The sequence below is a fragment of the Trichosurus vulpecula genome, chromosome 9, assembly GCF_011100635.1.
Source record: "Trichosurus vulpecula isolate mTriVul1 chromosome 9, mTriVul1.pri, whole genome shotgun sequence".
Taxonomy (NCBI): domain Eukaryota; kingdom Metazoa; phylum Chordata; class Mammalia; order Diprotodontia; family Phalangeridae; genus Trichosurus; species Trichosurus vulpecula.
This window is the reverse complement of record NC_050581.1, coordinates 122244725-122263261: the sequence shown is the minus strand read 5'-3', so window position 1 is coordinate 122263261 and position 18537 is coordinate 122244725. Positions and strand designations below refer to the sequence as shown.

Below are 18537 nucleotides of genomic sequence, written 5' to 3'. Positions count from 1 at the left end.
GGGATTTTTATCCTTAGGATCTTTGAACTTGTTTTTAAAAATATTTTGATATCTGTATTTCAATATAACTGGTTTCTTTTGTAGTTGTAAAAAATAAAATAAATTTCCACGATTAAAAAATTAATGATCTCTTTGCAGAGGTTTCCCAAATTTATAATATCCAACTCCTGTCTCCCTCCTGAACTCCTATATCACCAACTGCTGGTGCCATCTCCTACTCCAAGCCTCTCTGGATCCCAATTTTGTAAACACTCTCCCTCTTTAAATTTGTAGTGTATTGTATACTCCTTACATTTACTCTTCTGTACACATGTTCTTTCCAATTCTCAACCTCCCCTCCCCCCCCGCCCCTCCCCCAGCAGAACCGAAATTCCATAAGGGCAGGAGCTATTTTGATTTTCTTTTCTTCCCCTGGGACTAATACAGCAGTTTGTACATAGCGCGTGTGATTCTGTCATCGGACACAACAGTACCTCCCACTATTAACACTGTACTAGGTGTAAACTGTAATATCATCAAACTGTCTTATCACTGGCAGCACAAGATATAATTGTATGATGCACACACTGTCACTTATGAGGTTTACATTGTGGGAGCCCACTTGAACTCCCCTTGAATCTTCCCACTTGATGAGGCGTTTGCCTGAGGCCATAAGCCTTTCATTATTGCTAGGCACAAATCTCTAAGCTACATTACTCTAACCTAGCTTAGCCCCCCATTGTCTGGCTAGTTTCCACCCTTGATCATGTCAAAGCATCTATGCCCAAATCTGTTACCCTTAAACTAGCCTAGCTCTGCAAGGTCTATTAACTCCAGGTAGCCTTCAGCTACTTCCCACTCTTAATCCATTCTCTTGGTTCCTGGAGTCTGACCTCATCCCAGTCCCATCAAGCTCCTCCTTAGACTCCTCCTCAAGACCCTCCCTAAACCCCTCCTCCCATCACCCCAGGACCACCCTAGATCCCTCCCACAATCTTTGTGTATATAAGTTTCATCTTGCCTCCGTGAGGGTGCTCAGATACCATGTAGCTCAGACGAAATCTGGCCTACTTGTGAAAACGAGCATCACAAATGGTGAGATTTCTTAAGACAACCCAATATGGCAAATCTGTAATAAACTTTCTCTCTCTTTGGCTGTGAGAAGGCTTGAGTTGAATTCTTTCGAGTAGGACCTGGTGGTATTTGGGGAGTCTCAAGCACCCCTAAAAACATATGGTTCCCTGACCTTTTCATATGGTTCTCTGACCTCTTCATCACCAAGTGTATGTAATATTGATTATATCTGTGACCCTGGGGCAAGACACTTAATCCTGTCTGCTTCAGTGTCCTCATCTGTAAGACCAGGATAATCATAGCACCCACCTCCCAGGGTTGTTGTGAGGATCAAATATGCTAATATTTGGAAAATGTTTTGCAAACTTTAAGATGCCGTATAAATTCTATTCTGCGTATACGAAGCAATGTGCCTAAATGTTTATTGAGGATGACTGTGTTGTTAACAAGAAAGCTGCCTGTGCAGTCCTTACCGCCCATGGTTCCCTGCAGGTGCGGCTCAGTGGGCATCCTACTCTGAGTGACTCTGGGATAGCAGGACCAGGACCCATGAGACGAGCCGCTGCCAAACTCCAGGACCCTAGTGGAGGTGAGGACATGGATGGGTGCAAGAGTGTATGCTAGCATGTTTAATGTTTGACCACGAGTGCCCTTTGTTCTCCCTGGACAGCCAGTTCATCACTGGAGGCCTTTGAACTCACTTCGAGGTCTCCTTCCCCCTACCCTTCCCCAGTGCAAGGTGCTGAGTCAGCTCCACGCCCCCTTCCCTCCCCCCCCCCCTCCGCCTGTGAATGCTTTCACTTGAGAGCTGGGTGTGTTTCTCAGGGCAGTGGTGCTTGTGGAGGGTGGGGGTGGGGAAGATACTGACCCACTCAGCACAGCCTGGGGTTTGGATTCACTTACCCTCATCTTTCCCCCACCTTCAAGTTCTGAGCTTCTTTGTCCCAATCCTCTCTCCCCTGGCTCCGCATACTCTATTGAGCACGCAATGAAAGGTCACCCACCCCACTGGCGCAATATGAGTACCCCCGTCAAAAGCCACAGAGATCAGGTCTCACTGTCCCGCCCCCTCCAATCTCTTTCCTTTCTGGGCCCTGCCCTGATCACAGTGAGCAGGGTCTCACAAGCTTCATTTTCAGAAGCAGGACACATGAGCCTCCAAGCCTGGTCAGAGGTGGCTTGGTCCTGGGAGCCTGGACACACTGAGAAAAGAAGGCACAGGCAGGGACTGGAGGCTACTCTCTCCCTCACAGCTTGTCCTGGCCCGGGCTAAAAGGCTTCTTCAACTGCTCTCCATCACCATCCCTGTGGCCTCCTTGCTTCCCCAGTCATTAATGGGGGCAGAGGAGGGAAATTGGGGGTCATCTGTGAGGGCTGTTCCATGTCTTTGGGGGTGTTGGGCAGGCCTCTCTACTGAGCCACCATCTCCTAAAGACAGGGCCAGCAACCCCTGGCAGTCTCCTGATTCCATACTTGATTTGGGATAGAGACAAGGCTATCCTTTGGGTGCCTGATATGAAGAATCCTCTAAATTACCGTAGTCAGCCATCTCTGTGGGGTCACAGGCCCTCGCTTTCAGCAGTTGTTAGCCTAAGCATTAGGGGACATCAGGAAGAGAGAGCCGGACTGGGCAACAGGAAGAAGAGAGTTCAAATGTCAGCTGCTTCCTAATTGTGGGACTCTGGGTAAGTCACTTCAAACCCCTCTCAGCCTCAGTTTCCTAAGCTGTGAAATGGGGATAATAGAGCACCTGCCTGGCAAGATTATGAGAATCCACTAAAAGACATCACCTCAGCTGGCCAGCCTTGGAGTTTCCTTAGAAGACCTTGTTTTCTCAAAGCATAGACTGAAACTTTCTCAATTATGTTGTAGAGAGGATTCTTTGGGGATGTGAGTTTTATATAGATGAAGAAACCAGTCTAGGCAGGGGAAAGGACTTAGCCAGAAACACACAGCAAGTGAAGGGCAAGGACCCAGGTTCTCCCAGCTCCTGGGCCCAGGGCTTAGTTCATCCCACCCCCATCCTCAGAACCCCAAACAACTCTAAGTCAGATGCTAGAGGGGAGTGGGGTGAACTGTCTCCAAGGACGTCCTTCCTTCATACCCTTCCCCCTCCACCTCATGCCCTCCCCAACCCCAAACAGGATGTATACCCTGGAAGCAGACAAAGTTCATTTATTAAAGTCCAAATGAGTGGAGGGTTGGCAAGGCCCCAAGAGGGCAACCAGGCATTCCCTGTTCCACCAGCCTTCTGCCTGGTGTACCTCTGTGGTACTGGGGAACAGAAACACATTGTCTTGCAAAGGTCTGCTGACCCCTACCTCAGTCTCTTGGGATTCCCGGGGCCCACCCTGCTCCACCCAGAGACAGAATGGTCATCACAGAGATGCAGACTTCATGACAGTTTGTCCAGGAAGGTCAGCAGGGCGTCGTGGAAGTCATGGGGCTGGTGGAGGTAACAAGCGTGGCCAGCATCCTGCAACTTCACTGTTGAATGGTTGGGGAGGTATCGAAGCTTCCGCAGAGACTCCTGGGCCAGGCCTTTGTCTAGAGCTCCATATACAATAAGTGTGGGTGTCTGCAGGGGGTGGTGGTAGAGAGGAAGGAAAAAGCCTGAGCTGACCCAGAGCAGGGAGCCCCGAGGGCAGCCAGGAAGTGGGGGGCCACTAGCCTGCAGCCCTATCCTCTGGGCTTCCTGTCAAGAAGCCTTTAGTCCTTGGCGTTCTTCCTCAACACCACCTTCTAGCTTCATCCCGAGTCCCTACCCTCCTTCAGGGCTCGGTTTGAGGTATACCCCCACAGGGAAGCCTTCCCAGCACAATGCCATCAGCCAATGTATAAACTGGATCCTTTGTCAGGGTAGCATATGTGCCTGGAGCTGCTTCCATAGTGCTTGGGATGTCTCCCACTTCCCCTCCTGGTCCTGGGGCTCCCTGAGGATGAGACAATGTCTCCCCACTCTTAGAACAGGGGAGGCCACAGGATGAAGACAGTGAAGTCCAGAGAGGCTTAGCAGTTTGGTAGGAAGCAGCAGAGCCAAAATTTTATCCTACATTCTCCAACTGTAACGCCACCCTTCTGATCCTGGCTGTTGGTCTCCTCCTCAGTCCAAGGCCTCCTGAGGACAGGACCTCCAAAAGAGGTCAGAGGACATTGTGGCTCCAAAGGCAGAGGGCTGGGTTCAAATCCTGCCTCCGAAACTTACTGCCCCTCCCTGGGCTTTAGTTTCCTCACTTAAAAAAAAGGGGGTTGGACTCCTGGCCTCTGAGGTCTCTTCTAGAAGCTGTGCCTCCCCACTCTGACCAGGGGTTCCTGTTGACTCATCAGGTGCCACCCCTCCACCGCCCACCAGCCCATGCACCTTCCCTTCTGCTGGTCTCCTGTTCATCAGACGTACCTTGATGGCTGAGAACTGCTTCTGTGTATAGTTCTCAGTGAAGGTGGGAGCAATGGGGACAAAGCCATAAAGCTGCTGGTGAGGACGCATCAGGAAGGGCAGAGAGTAGAGGCCACTCAAGGAGGGGCTGACCAACACCGGGTTTTTGACCTCCAGGTCCTTCAGGACTTTGTCCAGGAGATCTGCCCGTCCAGCCTCTGTGCTGGCTGCAGGGGAGGGGAATGAATTCCCAAAACCTGGAGACAGGGATGGGGGGGTGGGGCAGAGAGAGACACAGAGAAGGTAGGATTTGAAGGCTTCCCATGGCCCTCCCCCTCAGGCCCTTCTCTCAGCCCTAGAGCCACCAAGCTTTCTTTCCCTAGAGGATCCTCCACAGGGATCCTGGGTCTCACCAGGGAGGTCTAGAGCAATGGCCCGGTAGCCCCTTCGGGACAGCTTCTCCAGTGTCCCCAGCTGCTGCCAGATGTGTGAAGTAAAGGCCTTCCCATGTAGTAATACCACCTCAATCCTGTGGAAAGACAGGATGCATGACCCTGAGATTCAAGGAGCCTGATGTCCCCTCCCACACCCTGGCCTCCCCAGCTTCAGACCAGCTCAGCCAGACGAGGAGAGGCAGAAAAGGGGAAGTGAGAAAGGTCTCCACCACATTGACCTTCTGAGGATTTCTATGTACTTTAGAGGTACCCCCTCTCCAATCCTCCCCCCAGTGGATAGGGTATCAAGACTGGACTCTGTCCCATTGGGGGAGAGGGTGACATGAAGAGATGGGCCTGAGAAAGGCTTAGCCTCAGTCCCAGGGACAGAGAGACTCGCTTTACAATTTACAAAAGCACTTTATCTACACATTCTCTCATCTGACCCCGTGAGGTGAATGGTGCCAGAATTATGATCCCCATTTCACAGATGGGAAAACTGACACTGAGAAAGGTAAGAGGATTTAGGGGATATCAGGAATCAGAGCTGGAGAGGACCTTGGAGACCATCTAATCCAATCCCCTGAATTTTCAGATGAGGAAACCTACAGTCACTTGCTCAGGGTATCATCCAAGTAGTAAGAAAGGGGCTGGGATTCGGACCTGGGTCCACTGCCTCCAAAGCCTGGGCTTTTCTTAAAGGGTCACACAGCGAGTTCACAGCAAAGCTAGGATTCAAACCGAGGCTGATGATGCTCACTCAGCCCGAGGGTGGGGAAGCCCGGCATCCTTGAAGCACCAGCCAGAAGGGGGAGGGGTGGCCCCAGGAGGCCAGGACCCCGATACAGGGGCTCTGTCACACAGTGGCTGAGCCAAGTACAATGGACACGCACCTGTGGGGCTTGTGAAGGGGCTGTACCTCCCGGTAGAAGACTGAAGAGTTGCTGTGTGTAAGACCAGCCAGGATGGTGACATTGTCGCTGTCCCAGGTCCAGATGAGGGGATGGGGGAGATTAGGCAGTCCCAGGTACAGCAGTATAGTAATGAGCAGGCCCAGGGCCAGCAGGACCCCCTTGGGCAGTTTTGGGGTGCCCTGCATGCCCTGCAGGGAACAGGATGGCTGAGAGTCAGGGAAGGAATTCCCACACACTTCTCAACGGACTCTACATCTAACTGACCCCACTGGAACCTCTGGCTGGAGAAAGGGTTCTAGCCCATCCCCCAGGGGTAGTCAGAGCCAACGCTAGTTTTAGGGTGGCCCAGCTAGCTCTGGGGCTCAGGAACTCCCAGCTCAGCCTCTGCGCTGCTCCCTCATTCTCCCAGGCTTGGAGTGTGAACTGGGGCTGAGCCTCTCAACCTTTCCAGGGACCCACCCCAATAGTCAAAGGCTTCTGGGTTCTCAAGACATCTGTACTAAGGTCCACACACACGCCCCTGCCCATATTGGACATCCCAATGGAACAGGTACGCTGCCCTTCCTTGCCAACAGAGCAACCTGTAGCTGCATGTAGGGTCCCCCCAGTGGTGGCTGCATGATCACTGGCTGATACTACTGGGAAGAAGATTCCTATCCAGGGACAGCTTATATACCCAGTGCTCTCTGAGGCCCCTTCCAACTCTGCCCACCTGATTCTATGTCCCTTCCTCAGGCATACAGTGTCCCTTCCAAACGGTTTTACACACAGACACTATCCTTTGCATGCACAGACACATGCCTCTTACATACACATACACACATCTCTTATAGAAACATCATCTCCCATACACATACTTTAGACACACAGATACCATATCCTGGCCCCACCCTTTCACGGCACCCCCTGAATGGCAAAGACACTTTTCACATTGAGCCCAAAAAGGCCTGTGCATCCTCCATAAGCCCCTGTGGTCCTTGTATAAACTACCCAGAGTCCCCGGGGCTCACTGGCCCAAATCACAGAAAGTCCTCTTCATCCCAAGCAATGAGTTACTGTGGTGGGGAGAGAAGCTTGTAGCGCCAGGCCTGGTCTCTGTCCCCTCCTGCTTAATGCCTGGGAATAGGATCAGAATAGTGTACTGCCACTACCCACAGCCATTGGAGGTACAGCGCTGCCTGTACTGTTCCCTCTGGAATTCAGGGGGTCAGAGAGAAAAAACCTGGTCACCCTTCAGCAGGTACTAGAGTTTCACCAAAGGAACACTTACTGATAGGCAAAGGGAAAAATAGGGACCACAAAACCATCACCCTGAGCAAGAGAATTCCCCTGCTCAAACTGGACTTCTCTGTGTGTGTCTGTGTTCCCCTCCATGGCTGGAATCTGACAACTCGTGGCTAGGATTGGGGAACCTGCCGCCTTGAGGCCACATGTGGCCCTCTAGATCCTCAAGTGTGGCCCTAGTTAGTTAAGGACCTAAAGGGCTACACGTGGCCTGGAGGCCACAGGTTCCCTACCCCTGGAATAGTGGAAGGAAGACTTGATTTGGAGTCAGATGATTTACAACCAAAATCCTGGCTATACCACTTGCCACTTGTGTGATCTTGGTTAAGCTCCTTCCCCTCTCTGTGGGACCCACTCCCCTGTTCTGTAAACCCAGACAGCTGAATTAATTAAGTCCCTTCCAGCTCCACAATCTAAGGATCCTATGTATTTGTAAAATTGGGATGATAGCAATAAAGATAGCTAACATCTATATGGTGCTTTACATGTATCACCTCCTTTGCTCCTCATGCTATTATCTCCATTTAAATCCTAGGAAACTGAGGGTGAGAGAAGTAATCATCTGAGGCAGAATTTGAACTCAGATCTTCATGAATCCAAGAGCACAAGTCTATCCACTCTATCTCTCAGCTGTGGAAAGAACATTAGATTTTCAATCCAAAGACCTGGGATTGAATTCCAGCTGTTACTTGCTAACTGTAAGAACTTGGAAAAGTCACTTAACTTCCCTAGAGGTAACTGGAATACTTGGCCCAGACATCACTGGTAACATATTCCATTCCCTCTGGGCAAGGAGTCTGGCATGATTGGAAAGATTCTAAACCTCCCGAAGGAACTCTTCGCTTCCCTAACCACCCCATCTACTCCACCCCTCCCCACTCCCAGCCACCCCCAGCCTATTAATCCCAAAGACTCTTAATCTGGTTAAAGCCTCCTGTGTTTACCACAACCTAAACCAGGCCTTGCCTCTGTCCTTTCTGGGACACCCCTCCTCTACTCTTGGGAATGGTCTCCAGGCCTTGAGGGACAGAGAGGGAGGAGGTAGAGAGAGGAGGGGGAAAGGAGGGGAGGAAGGGGACAGGGAAGAGGGACAGCACTGTTAATTAGCTTGGCAGCTTCGTCACATAACGCCCCTGGCACCTATACACACTGCCCTTTACATATTTTCTTGCTGTTCAGTCATGTTTGATTCTTCATGACCCCATTTGGGGTTCTCTTGGCAGAGATACTGGTATTGGCAATCAAAATGGGCTCCTTAGCACTTAGTTCAAGTGCCCTTGAAGAGTTTGGTCTTTGTTTCCTTTGATTAATTCAGTGTCTTTGATTGAGTCTTACTAGGTGCTAAGCCCTGGGCCCAAACCCCTATCTATTAGGTTCTAAGACTATGTGGGTGTGAATTGGTAACTAAGGTGGGGCTCCAGGTGGGGCCAATGAAGTGAGGGGCTAACATCAGAGCCAATCATAGGAGCCTACGTTCTGGTCCCTCAGATGATGTTTGATGACGTCTGAAATTGTATAAAAAGGGAGAACAGAGCTATTTGCTAAAGGCTCTCACTCCTGGAGGCTTGGGACTCTGGGCAGCCTGTAAGGGCCTTCCGGCTAAATTCAGATGTTGATGGTTCTCTTGGTAACTATGAATTATATTTGGTCTGTCGATGTTTGTAATTTGTTTGTATTTGCTCTGAAGTTCAGGGTGCTGGATTTTTCCCCTGAACTAAGTGAATGATGTTTGTATGCTGGATTAAAATAAGATTGTTAACCCCTTAACGTTGCTTTCCTTAGTAAAGCAGATCAAAAGAACCTGGGCTTACAGTATTCTGTGAGCTGGTTGTTGTTGGTTTTACACCCCCACAGCAGCTGCTCGATGGATTGTTGAAACAAGTGGTTTGCCATTTCCTTCTCTAGCTCATTTTACAGGTGAGGAAACTAAGGCAAATTGTGTTAAGTGACTGGCCCAAGGTCACACAGCTAGTAAGTGTCTGAGGCCTGATTTGAAACCAGGAAGACTCCAGTCCTGGCTCTCTATCCACTGTGCCATCCCCATTTTACAGATAGGGAAACTGAGGCAGGCAGAGTGATGAGGTTTAGATTGTAGGAGCCCACTTGAACTCCCCTTGAATCTTCCCACTTGATGAGGCGTTTGCCTGAGGCCATAAGCCTTTCATTATTGCTAGGCACAAATCTCTAGGCTAGATTACTCTAACCTAGCTTAGCCCTCCATTGTCTGGCTAGTTTCCACTCTTGATCTTGTCAAAGCGTCTATGCCCAAATCTGTTACCCTTAAACTAGCCTAGCTCTGCAAGGTCTATTAACTCCAGGTAGCCTTCAGCTACTTCCCACTCTTAATCCATTCTCTTGGTTCCTGGAGTCTGACCTCATCCCAGTCCCATCAAGCTCCTCCTTAGACTCCTCCTCAAGACCCTCCCTAAACCCCTCCTCCCATCACCCCAGGACCACCCTAGATCCCTCCCACAATCTTTGTGTATATAAGTTTTGTCTTGTCTCCATGAAGATGCTCAGATGGCATCTGGCCTGCTTGTGAAAATGAGCTCACAAAAGGTGAGATTTCTTAAGACAACCTGCCGCGTTCCCCCTAGGCCTCTTCCTGGGCCGGGGGTCGCGGGCAGTCCTCCCCGGGGGACCTCTTCTGCTCCTACACCGAGCCTTCGGTCGTCACCGGCCGGCCTGGCCTCCACCCAGACCGGAATTCACCAGACAGAACGCCAGAGGATCTCGCTCACGGTCTTTATTGGTACATCTTCCATGGCGACTGCTCGACTCTGACTCTGACTCTCTTCCCCTATCCCCGTACATTATATAACCTATTGCAGCCAATCCAGTGGCGAGAGCTATAACATTGCCTTATATGGACGGGCTTCATCCTAAGCCGGCACCGCCCAGCGATATACCCGGAAAAGCGTTATACCCGGAAAGCTGTAGTCCCTGCCCCACCCTCCACCCAGCCCTAAGCGGCGTCCCACCCCCACCTAAATCCCAACAATTCACCCCTTAAACTAAAATTAAAAGGAAGAAGGGGAAACATAGGGCAGTGCTCACAAAGCGGAATCAAGATCCAATCAACCTGAGGGGTCCTCCCCCACACCTACGGCCCGCAGGGCGCGGTAACCAACCCGCTGGCGCAAAGAACGCGGACCGCAATAAGCAGGGCGAGGAAGGCCGCCGCAGCAGCCAGGTAGGGCCACCACCGCAGTCGGCGCAAAGGGGCCATTCCAGCAAGGGGAGAGGTGACATTCAACCTTTGAACAGTTGAGAAGGGGGTCGGAGAGAGATGCGTTGATGAGGAGCCAGAAGAAAGGGGGTTGGACGCAAACGTCCTGGGGGGGGGGAACAGTCTGAGGAGTCAAGGTCCAATTTTCTCCCTCTTTCTCCCAAGAGAGAACCGCCGCTCCCGGTGAAGCTTTTGCAACGGGAGGGGCCACTGGTCTACCCACACTGGCGTGGTAGATGTCCAAGTGATTCGGGGTGTGGGGGTGCCCGTGTCACGATCAGTGGCCCTCAAGAGTTTAAAGTATCCGGGCCGGACAAGGTAACCTCGAGCTGTGCAAGGATGTCACGACCCCATAGTGCATAGGTGAGACCCGGAACGCACAAAGGGCTAAACTGGCCCTCAAGCGCGTCCCGTCTCCAAGTCATAGGCCTGGCGGCCTCCCATGCCTCCACTACTCCTCCCACTCCCTTTACTGGCTTGCCAGCTCGTCGGCGTGGAATTTGAGGAGGCCACTGGTTGCGGGGCAGCGCGGAGCGATCGGCTCCCGTGTCTACGAGACCCCGCACTGGCTGTCCCTCCACCAGGAGGATCATCATGGGGCGGTCCATTGTGATCTTCTCCATCCAAAGGCAAGAATCAGCCTCTGTGTCCTGGAACGGCACTGCCTGAGCGAGGACCTCACCTGGGAAAATATCAACTAGAATAGGGTGTGGGTTAACTACCAGTAACGGGTCACCGGGGGCCAGCACCTGGGTGGGAACGGTATAGCGGGACTGAAAAGGGTTCCCCGTGGCCAGGAGCACTCCTGCTGGCCCTTGGACCGGGATTTCTATTGCCCCCCACGAGGGAAGGGTGGTTGAGTCTCGGGCCGTAAGGACTGGACCCGGGGGGGGCGAGTTGCCCGCTTTCTCGGCCCCCCGTGCTCGTTTCCCGACTCCTGGGTGGGGTTCCTTTGGTCGGAGCGGCAAAATTTCGCCATATGGCCAGGCTTTCCGCAGCGGAAGCAATTTGGGGTGCCTCGTCCCGACCCGCAGCTTTGTGGACACTGGGCCCGAAAGTGACCCAGCTGACCACATTTAAAGCACCGACGGTCGGATCCGGAGTCCCGGGAGACCGCGAGGCGGTTCAAAGCCTCTACCAGGGCGTCATTTCTCGCGGCCTCCTCTTTCAAGCGATCCCTCCGGTCCCGTTCTATGGCCGTCGCCAAGACTTCCATGGGACAGGGAGGAGCGAGGGACATCACCTTTTCTATCATTTGGTCCGGGGTGGCGTCGGGGGGCAAGGCCGCCAGAGCTGTCTTCGCCTCCCCCCGGAACCCCTCTCGGAGGATCTGCTTAATGATGAGTTCCCGGCCCGGCCCTGCAAACGTGCTGTCCACGTATCTCCGCACTCGCGTGGCAAACTCAAGTGCGCTCTCCCCTGGCTTCTGGCGCATATCGGCCAGGCCAGCTGGGGTTCCTGCAGAGGTACGCCCCAGCCTTTGCCATGCCTGTTGATGCACTACCCGCACATCCTCCAGCTCCTGGTTACTAAAAGTGGCCTGTACCCGGGGATCACTGTATTGTCCCCGGCCCAACAACAGGTCTACCCGCCCCGGGGGCCCCTCGGTGCGCGCTTGGAGCGCTCTAGCCTCCGCTTCTTTGATAGCCTGGAACGCCGTGTAGTCCACAGGGCTCAGGACCCCCAACGCGAGGTCATCGAAATCACGCGGGGTCCAGACTGTGGAGACAGTCATATTAGAAAGAAGGCGCTGTGCCAACGGGGAAGCGGGGCCATTCTCCTGCACCGCCTGCTTAAATTCCCTAATGGTCTTCAGCGGCAGGGGCTGAAAAACTCGGGTACCATTATCCAGAAATAATGGAAATGCCTCAGAGATTTCTGAGTCCACCACCTCTCCGGACCGCATAGCTTCGCGGATCGCGCGAGGTATCAGAGGAAGGTACCCGCCTGATCTATCCCCCGGGCTGAGCCGCTCATAGCAGCTTTCGCTTTCGCCGTCAGAGTGGGGAAAAGAGGAAGTAGATCTGCGTTCCTGTTCTGGAGGGCGGGGCAGTGGGCGGCCCTCTGGCACACCACCCCTCCCTCGCGCCTCCCCTTCCCCGCAGGAGGGAACCGCCCGCGACTCCTCCCTCGGCCGGAAACCGGCGCCATCTTTGCTGGGTGCGCCCACCGCTCCAAAAAGTCGAACTGCGCCTGAAGCGTGGTAGCAGTTCTCCGAGACTAGTCTTTTCGTCTCAAAAAGGGGCCATTGTCCTGTATGTTCCGCCTGAGGCCGCTCATTTCCCGCCTCCTGCATATCCTCCCAAGGGTACAACGGGGGAGCAGAGGCCGCGGGCCTTGGCCCAGTTACCACCACCTCAGTCAGATCAGTCTCCCCTCCCGGGCCCCCACCGAGCGGCCGGGTCTCCGTCTGAGTCTCTGCCGTGCTGGTGTCCGGAGGAGGCCTGGGGTCGAGCAACCCCTTAATGGCGGCCATCAAGCCAAAGTCCTCCGGAAGAAGAAAACCCGGGCACTGTTTTTGATAAGACAGCATTTGCTGCTGTAAGACCGGAAAACGGTCCGGCTGAAACCCCGAGTGTATGAGCCACGGAGCCACCACCAGCAACTTTTCCACGAGCCGCTTTAGCTGCTCCGTGGAGGCGGACAACCCCCGTTTAGACAAAGCAGTTCTGACCTGTAAAGTTAATAAGTCCCGATCCTCTGGCCGCAGCAAAGGGAGGCTGCGCGCTTGCCCCATCTCCGGGCCTTTCCCCCGTTACCTGCACGGAGAAGCTGTCTGGTCCGCCCTAGTCGGGCTAGTCCCCCCTATCACCGGGGCTCTTCCGGAACTCTGCAACGGTCCAGCCGTCCTAGGCCGGTCCCTGTTCGGGGGCCAACCTGCCGCGTTCCCCCTAGGCCTCTTCCTGGGCCGGGGGTCGCGGGCAGTCCTCCCCGGGGGACCTCTTCTGCTCCTACACCGAGCCTTCGGTCGTCACCGGCCGGCCTGGCCTCCACCCAGACCGGAATTCACCAGACAGAACGCCAGAGGATCTCGCTCACGGTCTTTATTGGTACATCTTCCACGGCGACTGCTCGACTCTGACTCTGACTCTCTTCCCCTATCCCCGTACATTATATAACCTATTGCAGCCAATCCAGTGGCGAGAGCTATAACATTGCCTTATATGGACGGGCTTCATCCTAAGCCGGCACCGCCCAGCGATATACCCGGAAAAGCGTTATACCCGGAAAGCTGTAGTCCCTGCCCCACCCTCCACCCAGCCCTAAGCGGCGTCCCACCCCCACCCAAATCCCAACAACAACCCAATATGGCAAATCTGTAATAAACTTTGCCTATATTTGGCTGTGAGAAGGCTTGAGTCAAATTCATTCAAGCAGGACCCGGTGTGTAGGTATTTTGGGATCTCAAGCACCCCTAAAAACATATAGTTCCCTGACCTCTTCATATTGGTTCCCTGACCTCTTCATAGGTTAAGTGACTTGTCCAGAGTCACCAAATAGGAGTACATGGAGCTAGATTTGGACTCAGATCTTCCTGATTTCAGGCCCAGGACCTTATTCATTGCACCACTTAGCTGCCCTAATAACCAGTAGATCAGTGGATCAAAAAACATACCACTTACTTACTCCTGGTCAATTACTGTGCAAAGGGCCTAGGCTAGGGAAAGAAAGGAAAAAACAGCCCTAGCCTTTGAGAAATCCACATTCTAATGGGAGGGACTCCGTGTGGGATAACCCGGTAGCAAGAAGATTAATACAGATTGTTGAGTATGTGCAGGGAAATAAAGTATAAAGAGACTTGGAAAGGTGGGTAGCTTTATATGTGCTCCTGAAGGTAAGAAGAAGTCACAGGCTGTTTGCTGAGCAGGCTGGACACATGGGAAAATTTTCTCCACTCCCAGAGATTTCTTCAGTCTGTGTTCTGTATCTGTGTTTCTGTGTGTGTGTAATCTAACGCCTTGTAATGTCCATTATCTCTGTCTTTCTCTCCCTCCCTCACTCCAGTCTCTTCGGAGGAGCAGGAGGGCGGGGGAGAGAGAAAGAGAGAGAAAAGTGTTTTCTTGTTTATGTTATATAATGGAAAAGGCAAGTTGAAGAGGGTATGTGCAGTTTTAAAGAGGCTTTGATCAAAGTCTACCAGAAAAAAAAGGCAAGACAGTTTAAGCATGTGAATAGAGGTTTTGAGAGTAAAAGGTTTAGAAACTTTTGGGAAGTTGTTGGAAAAATGCTTTCTTTCTTCCTCCATTCCAAATCTGGCCAATTTGGAATGTGAAGAGAGATAAGAAAGAAAGCAGGAAACTTTTCCCTTAAATTTAAGTGAAATGTGTTACTTCTAATTTGATGCTTAAGATAAGTCAGAATTTATTATACCATTTGGCACAAAGGCAAATTGGGAAAATGCATAGATCTGAAAAAGAGACACTTTGAGCTCCCCAGTAGAAGGGACAAGGCGCCACTGGATCTTTTCCAGAGTCCCACTCACCTTTGACTGGCAAATTCAAAGTTCTCACTTTCAAAAGTTTTTAAGGAGTGAACACAAAAGTGAAGTTTACTTGAGTAAAAAGTCAGAATCATTAAGATCTTTCACCTTGCCATCCTGTCTCTGACCAAGCCAGGGCTGCAGTAAAAATTAAAGCAGGTTCCCTAAGAACCCTTGCCCGCTGAAAAGCGTAATAAATCTTTGCCTCCTTGACTTAAAGAATGCTTGCATCTGTGAATTCATTCCAGGCGGCTTCACCCTGGGAACTTTGGTTTGGGATCCCTGCATCCCTGGGTTTCTTCTCCCCCTCTACATTAGCACCTACCTCCCAGAAGTGTTGTGAGGATCAGATGAGATGTTTCTAAAGAGCTTACTACACCTGGATCATAGTTTTAATGTTTCCTTCCTTCCTTCCCTCCCTCTGTCCTTCCTTCTTCCCTTCCTCCCCCTTCTATCCCTTCCTTCCCTTCTTCCTTTCCTCCTTCCTTTCTTCCTACCTCCCTCTGTCCTTCCCTCCCTCCCTTCCTTCTTTCCTTGACCAGAGGATGGATTGGAGTAAGGAGAGTTAAAGCAGGGAGACCAATTAGCCCTGGTGAGAAATAATAAGGGCCTGAATTAGAGGTGGGGGTGGTTATGTGAATATAGAGAAGGGGACCTGGAGGAGAGAGGTTATGAAGATCGGATCTGGCAACAGATTGGCCACATGGAGTGAGTGTGAGGGAGGAGTCAGGGATCATACCAGGGCTGTAAGCCTGGCTGACCAGGAAGATGATGGTGCCTTCAGTAGTAACAGGAAAATTCCCAAGAGCGGATGTTCTTCTATTGGAAAGAACAAAGACTGGAATCCAAACATAGATCTGAATACAGTTCTGCCACTTACCAGGAGAAAGAAATGATAAACCCACTCCAGTATGTTTGCCAAGAAAACCCCAAATGACTGAAACAACTAAACAAGCCGTATGACCTTAGGTAAGTCACTCATCCTCAAATTGGGTTTTCTCCTCTGCAAAATAATGGGCAGCTGGCTAGTGTCCCCTAAACTCCAGACACAAACTCTTTGGGAAAGCACCCTCTACTCAACCAGAACTGCTGAGCGCACTGGAAAGCAGTTTGGCAGAAAGTATACTCAGATGAGCAGCTACCAGGGGACAGCACAGTAGGCTCCAAACTGCTTAAATGGAAACAAACAGTCAAAGCGTAAAGAAAAATCAGAAGACAGAAGTCAGTGCCTTTCACAACTACGGCCGGGGGTAAAGGGGGATGGGTTTGCGATTCTTAACCAAACAAGGGACAGGGGTGATTATAAAAGATAAAATAAATAATTTCAGCTACATAAAAAATGAAAATAAAATCAATGCAACTAGAATAAGAGGAAGGGTTGAGCAGGAGAAAAATCTTTGCATTCAATTTCACTGGTGAAAGATAAAAAGGCACTCAAATATAGCCATTCTCGGATAGGTAGGCAGTCAAAGGCTACGAATGAACAGCTTGTAGTTTTGGAGGGAAAACTATCAGCCACAGTGTGGGAAAATAATCTCCAAATAACTTTGAATAAGAGGAATGCAAATTGAAACAACTCTGGTATTTTACCTCACACCCATCAAAGTGGCAAAAATGATTAAAGACAGAGGGACCATGGGAAGACAGGCACACTGACATGATGCTGGTGGTGCTGGAAACTGGTTCACATATGCTGGAAAACAATTTAGAGTACTATGGTTAAAGTCACTAAAGTGTTCATTTCCTTTACCCTAAGGAGGTGAAAAACAGAAAGTCTCCATATATTATACCAAGATATTCGCAGCAGCACTTTCTGTGGTTTTTCTCAAAGAAGACCGAGGACATCACAAGGGTGAGGGCTTGACTTGCATGTGAATTAGATTTAAGTGAGGCAGAGCTGTGCAAAGTCATCAGCCTCACTCTCTCCTCCTAAGTCAGCAACAGATGGGGCAGTGGATAGTGCATTGGGCCTGAAGGAGGGAAGACTCGAGTTCAAATTTGACCTCAGATATTTACTAGATCTGTAACCCCTGACAAGTCACTTCACCCCATTTGCCTCAGCTTCCTCATCTGTAACATGGATAATAGTGCCTACCTCCCCGCGTTGTTAGGAGGCTCATATAATAATTGGAAAGCTCTGATCACAATGCTTGGAATGTGGGGAGCTTCATATAAATGTTGGCTACTTATCATTATTATAACAAAAAACTGGGAACACAATGAGTACCCATCTACCGGGAAATGAGCAAATTGTGGTATATTGGTAGTGGATGTGGTATATTAACGGAATAGTACTTTGGGGTGAGAAACTAGGAAAATGAAGAATTTGGGGCAACATGGAAAAAACTACATCACATGATGGAAATGGGCAAAATCAGAACATTAACTCCTACTGCTGGGGCTAGAGAGCCGGGCCTGGAGGCAGGAAGACTCATCTTCCTGGGTTCAAATCCCTCAGACACAAGAAAACCACAAATGGGGTCACGGAGGGTCAGAAGCTGTACCTGAAAACGGCTGGATCAGGCAGCTCAATTGAGAACTTAATGAAAATCATATCCTCCCTCTAAGTAGAAGTCGGGGAGGGTGTCCACTTAGCCTTCAATAACAACCGGTAGCATGTTATACGATAGCACAAAGGTTTTACAACTGTCCTGACCACCATCTTGGGAGGTGGGGGCTATGATCGTGCTCATTTTACACGTTTGCCCAAGGTAGTGAGGCCTTCTGGACTCCAAGTCTGGCGCTCCAGCCACTGGGCAGATTTACTGCCCCCCTGCAGAGTGTGGCACGCCATTGGACACTGAGGCTGCAGAGGTGCTGGCTGGTCCTGCTTAACTTCTTTGTTTTAGAGGGAAGGGGTACCTGGACACGACCGCAGTGTCTCTCACAAAAACCACCAATAAAAAGCAAAACAAAAAGATAAAATTTTAACGGAGGCAGCTCAGGTCCCTTCCAGCTTTAAGCCTGGGCCGCTAAACCTCGGCACTCTTCGCACGTGCACCAGCAGCGCCCGTCGCGAGGCCCGGAGCCCCAGCACCGTCCCTGCACCCCGACACAGTTCGCTCTCCTGCGCACGGAATCCCCATAAAGGCTCTCGGGCACAAATGTTAAAGCTCGCCGGCCCGATCCGCACTCGCCAGCCCGAGCCCGCACAAACGTACCGCACCCATGCACGCACGCACACGCACACAGCCACGCTTCCAGCACCCTGGGCCAGACCGGAGCGCTACGGGACTCAGGTCGGCCCAGGAGTCTAGGAGGGGTCCCTATGCCCCCTCCTCGCGGACGCTCGCACTCACCGGGCCCCGCCCCGAAAGCCCGGCGGGGGCCGGGCAACTCCGCAGCGGACGCAGATTTCTGGGGAGGGCGGGGCAAGAAGCAGCCAATGAGGGCGCCGGACGGCGGCGCGTCACTAGGCCCTGGGACGCGGAGTTCCAGAAGTGGCTGCAGAGTCGCCCGGCCCGCCTGGGCCACGGCTCTCGCTGCTGCCTCCGGGGCTCCCCAGGCCCGGGCCCCTGGGAAGGATGGAGCCTGGGGCCGGGGGCTGCTGGGGTGGGAGGGGGCTGGGAGGGCGGGTCCGCGCGAGGGCAAGCCCAGCCTGCGCCGGAGAGGGCAGTGCCGACCCCACCTCCCTTGAGCAGCCTTCCCCGATGGGGCGGGGAAGAGCCGGAGGAGGGCCCGGGGCCGGGCCGGGCCGGAGCGGGATCCGCCTTCCGCCTCCCACCTCCCCGCTAGTTCAGGGTGCCGCCGCCAGAGGGCTCGCGCGC

At 52.0% G+C, this 18537-nt stretch overlaps 1 protein-coding gene across 1 annotated transcript; it reads right to left on the bottom strand.

The window, feature by feature from the left end:
- Nucleotides 1-3210: 3210 nt before the first annotated feature.
- Nucleotides 3211-18421, bottom strand: ABHD14A (abhydrolase domain containing 14A). The gene is made up of 5 exons (XM_036737414.1): nucleotides 18070-18421; nucleotides 5757-5965; nucleotides 4843-4958; nucleotides 4451-4686; nucleotides 3211-3631 (listed from the first exon to the last, which is right to left on the bottom strand). The coding sequence occupies exons 2-5, from the start codon at nucleotides 5960-5962 to the stop codon at nucleotides 3449-3451; spliced, it is 741 nt and encodes a 246-aa protein (XP_036593309.1). The 5' UTR covers nucleotides 5963-5965; nucleotides 18070-18421; the 3' UTR covers nucleotides 3211-3448.
- Between the last annotated feature and the right edge of the window lie 116 nt (nucleotides 18422-18537).

Bases quoted from the DNA above. Each gene is read 5' to 3' on its own strand.
- ABHD14A (XM_036737414.1), bottom strand. From the start codon at position 5,962: ATGCAGGGCACCCCAAAACTGCCCAAGGGGGTCCTGCTGGCCCTGGGC. The intron at 4,959-5,756 runs GTGCGTGTCCAT...GTCTTTCCACAG, and splicing joins CCCCTTCACAAGCCCCACAG to GATTGAGGTGGTATTACTAC. The intron at 3,632-4,450 runs GTACGTCTGATG...CACCCCCTGCAG, and splicing joins AGCAGTTCTCAGCCATCAAG to ACACCCACACTTATTGTATA.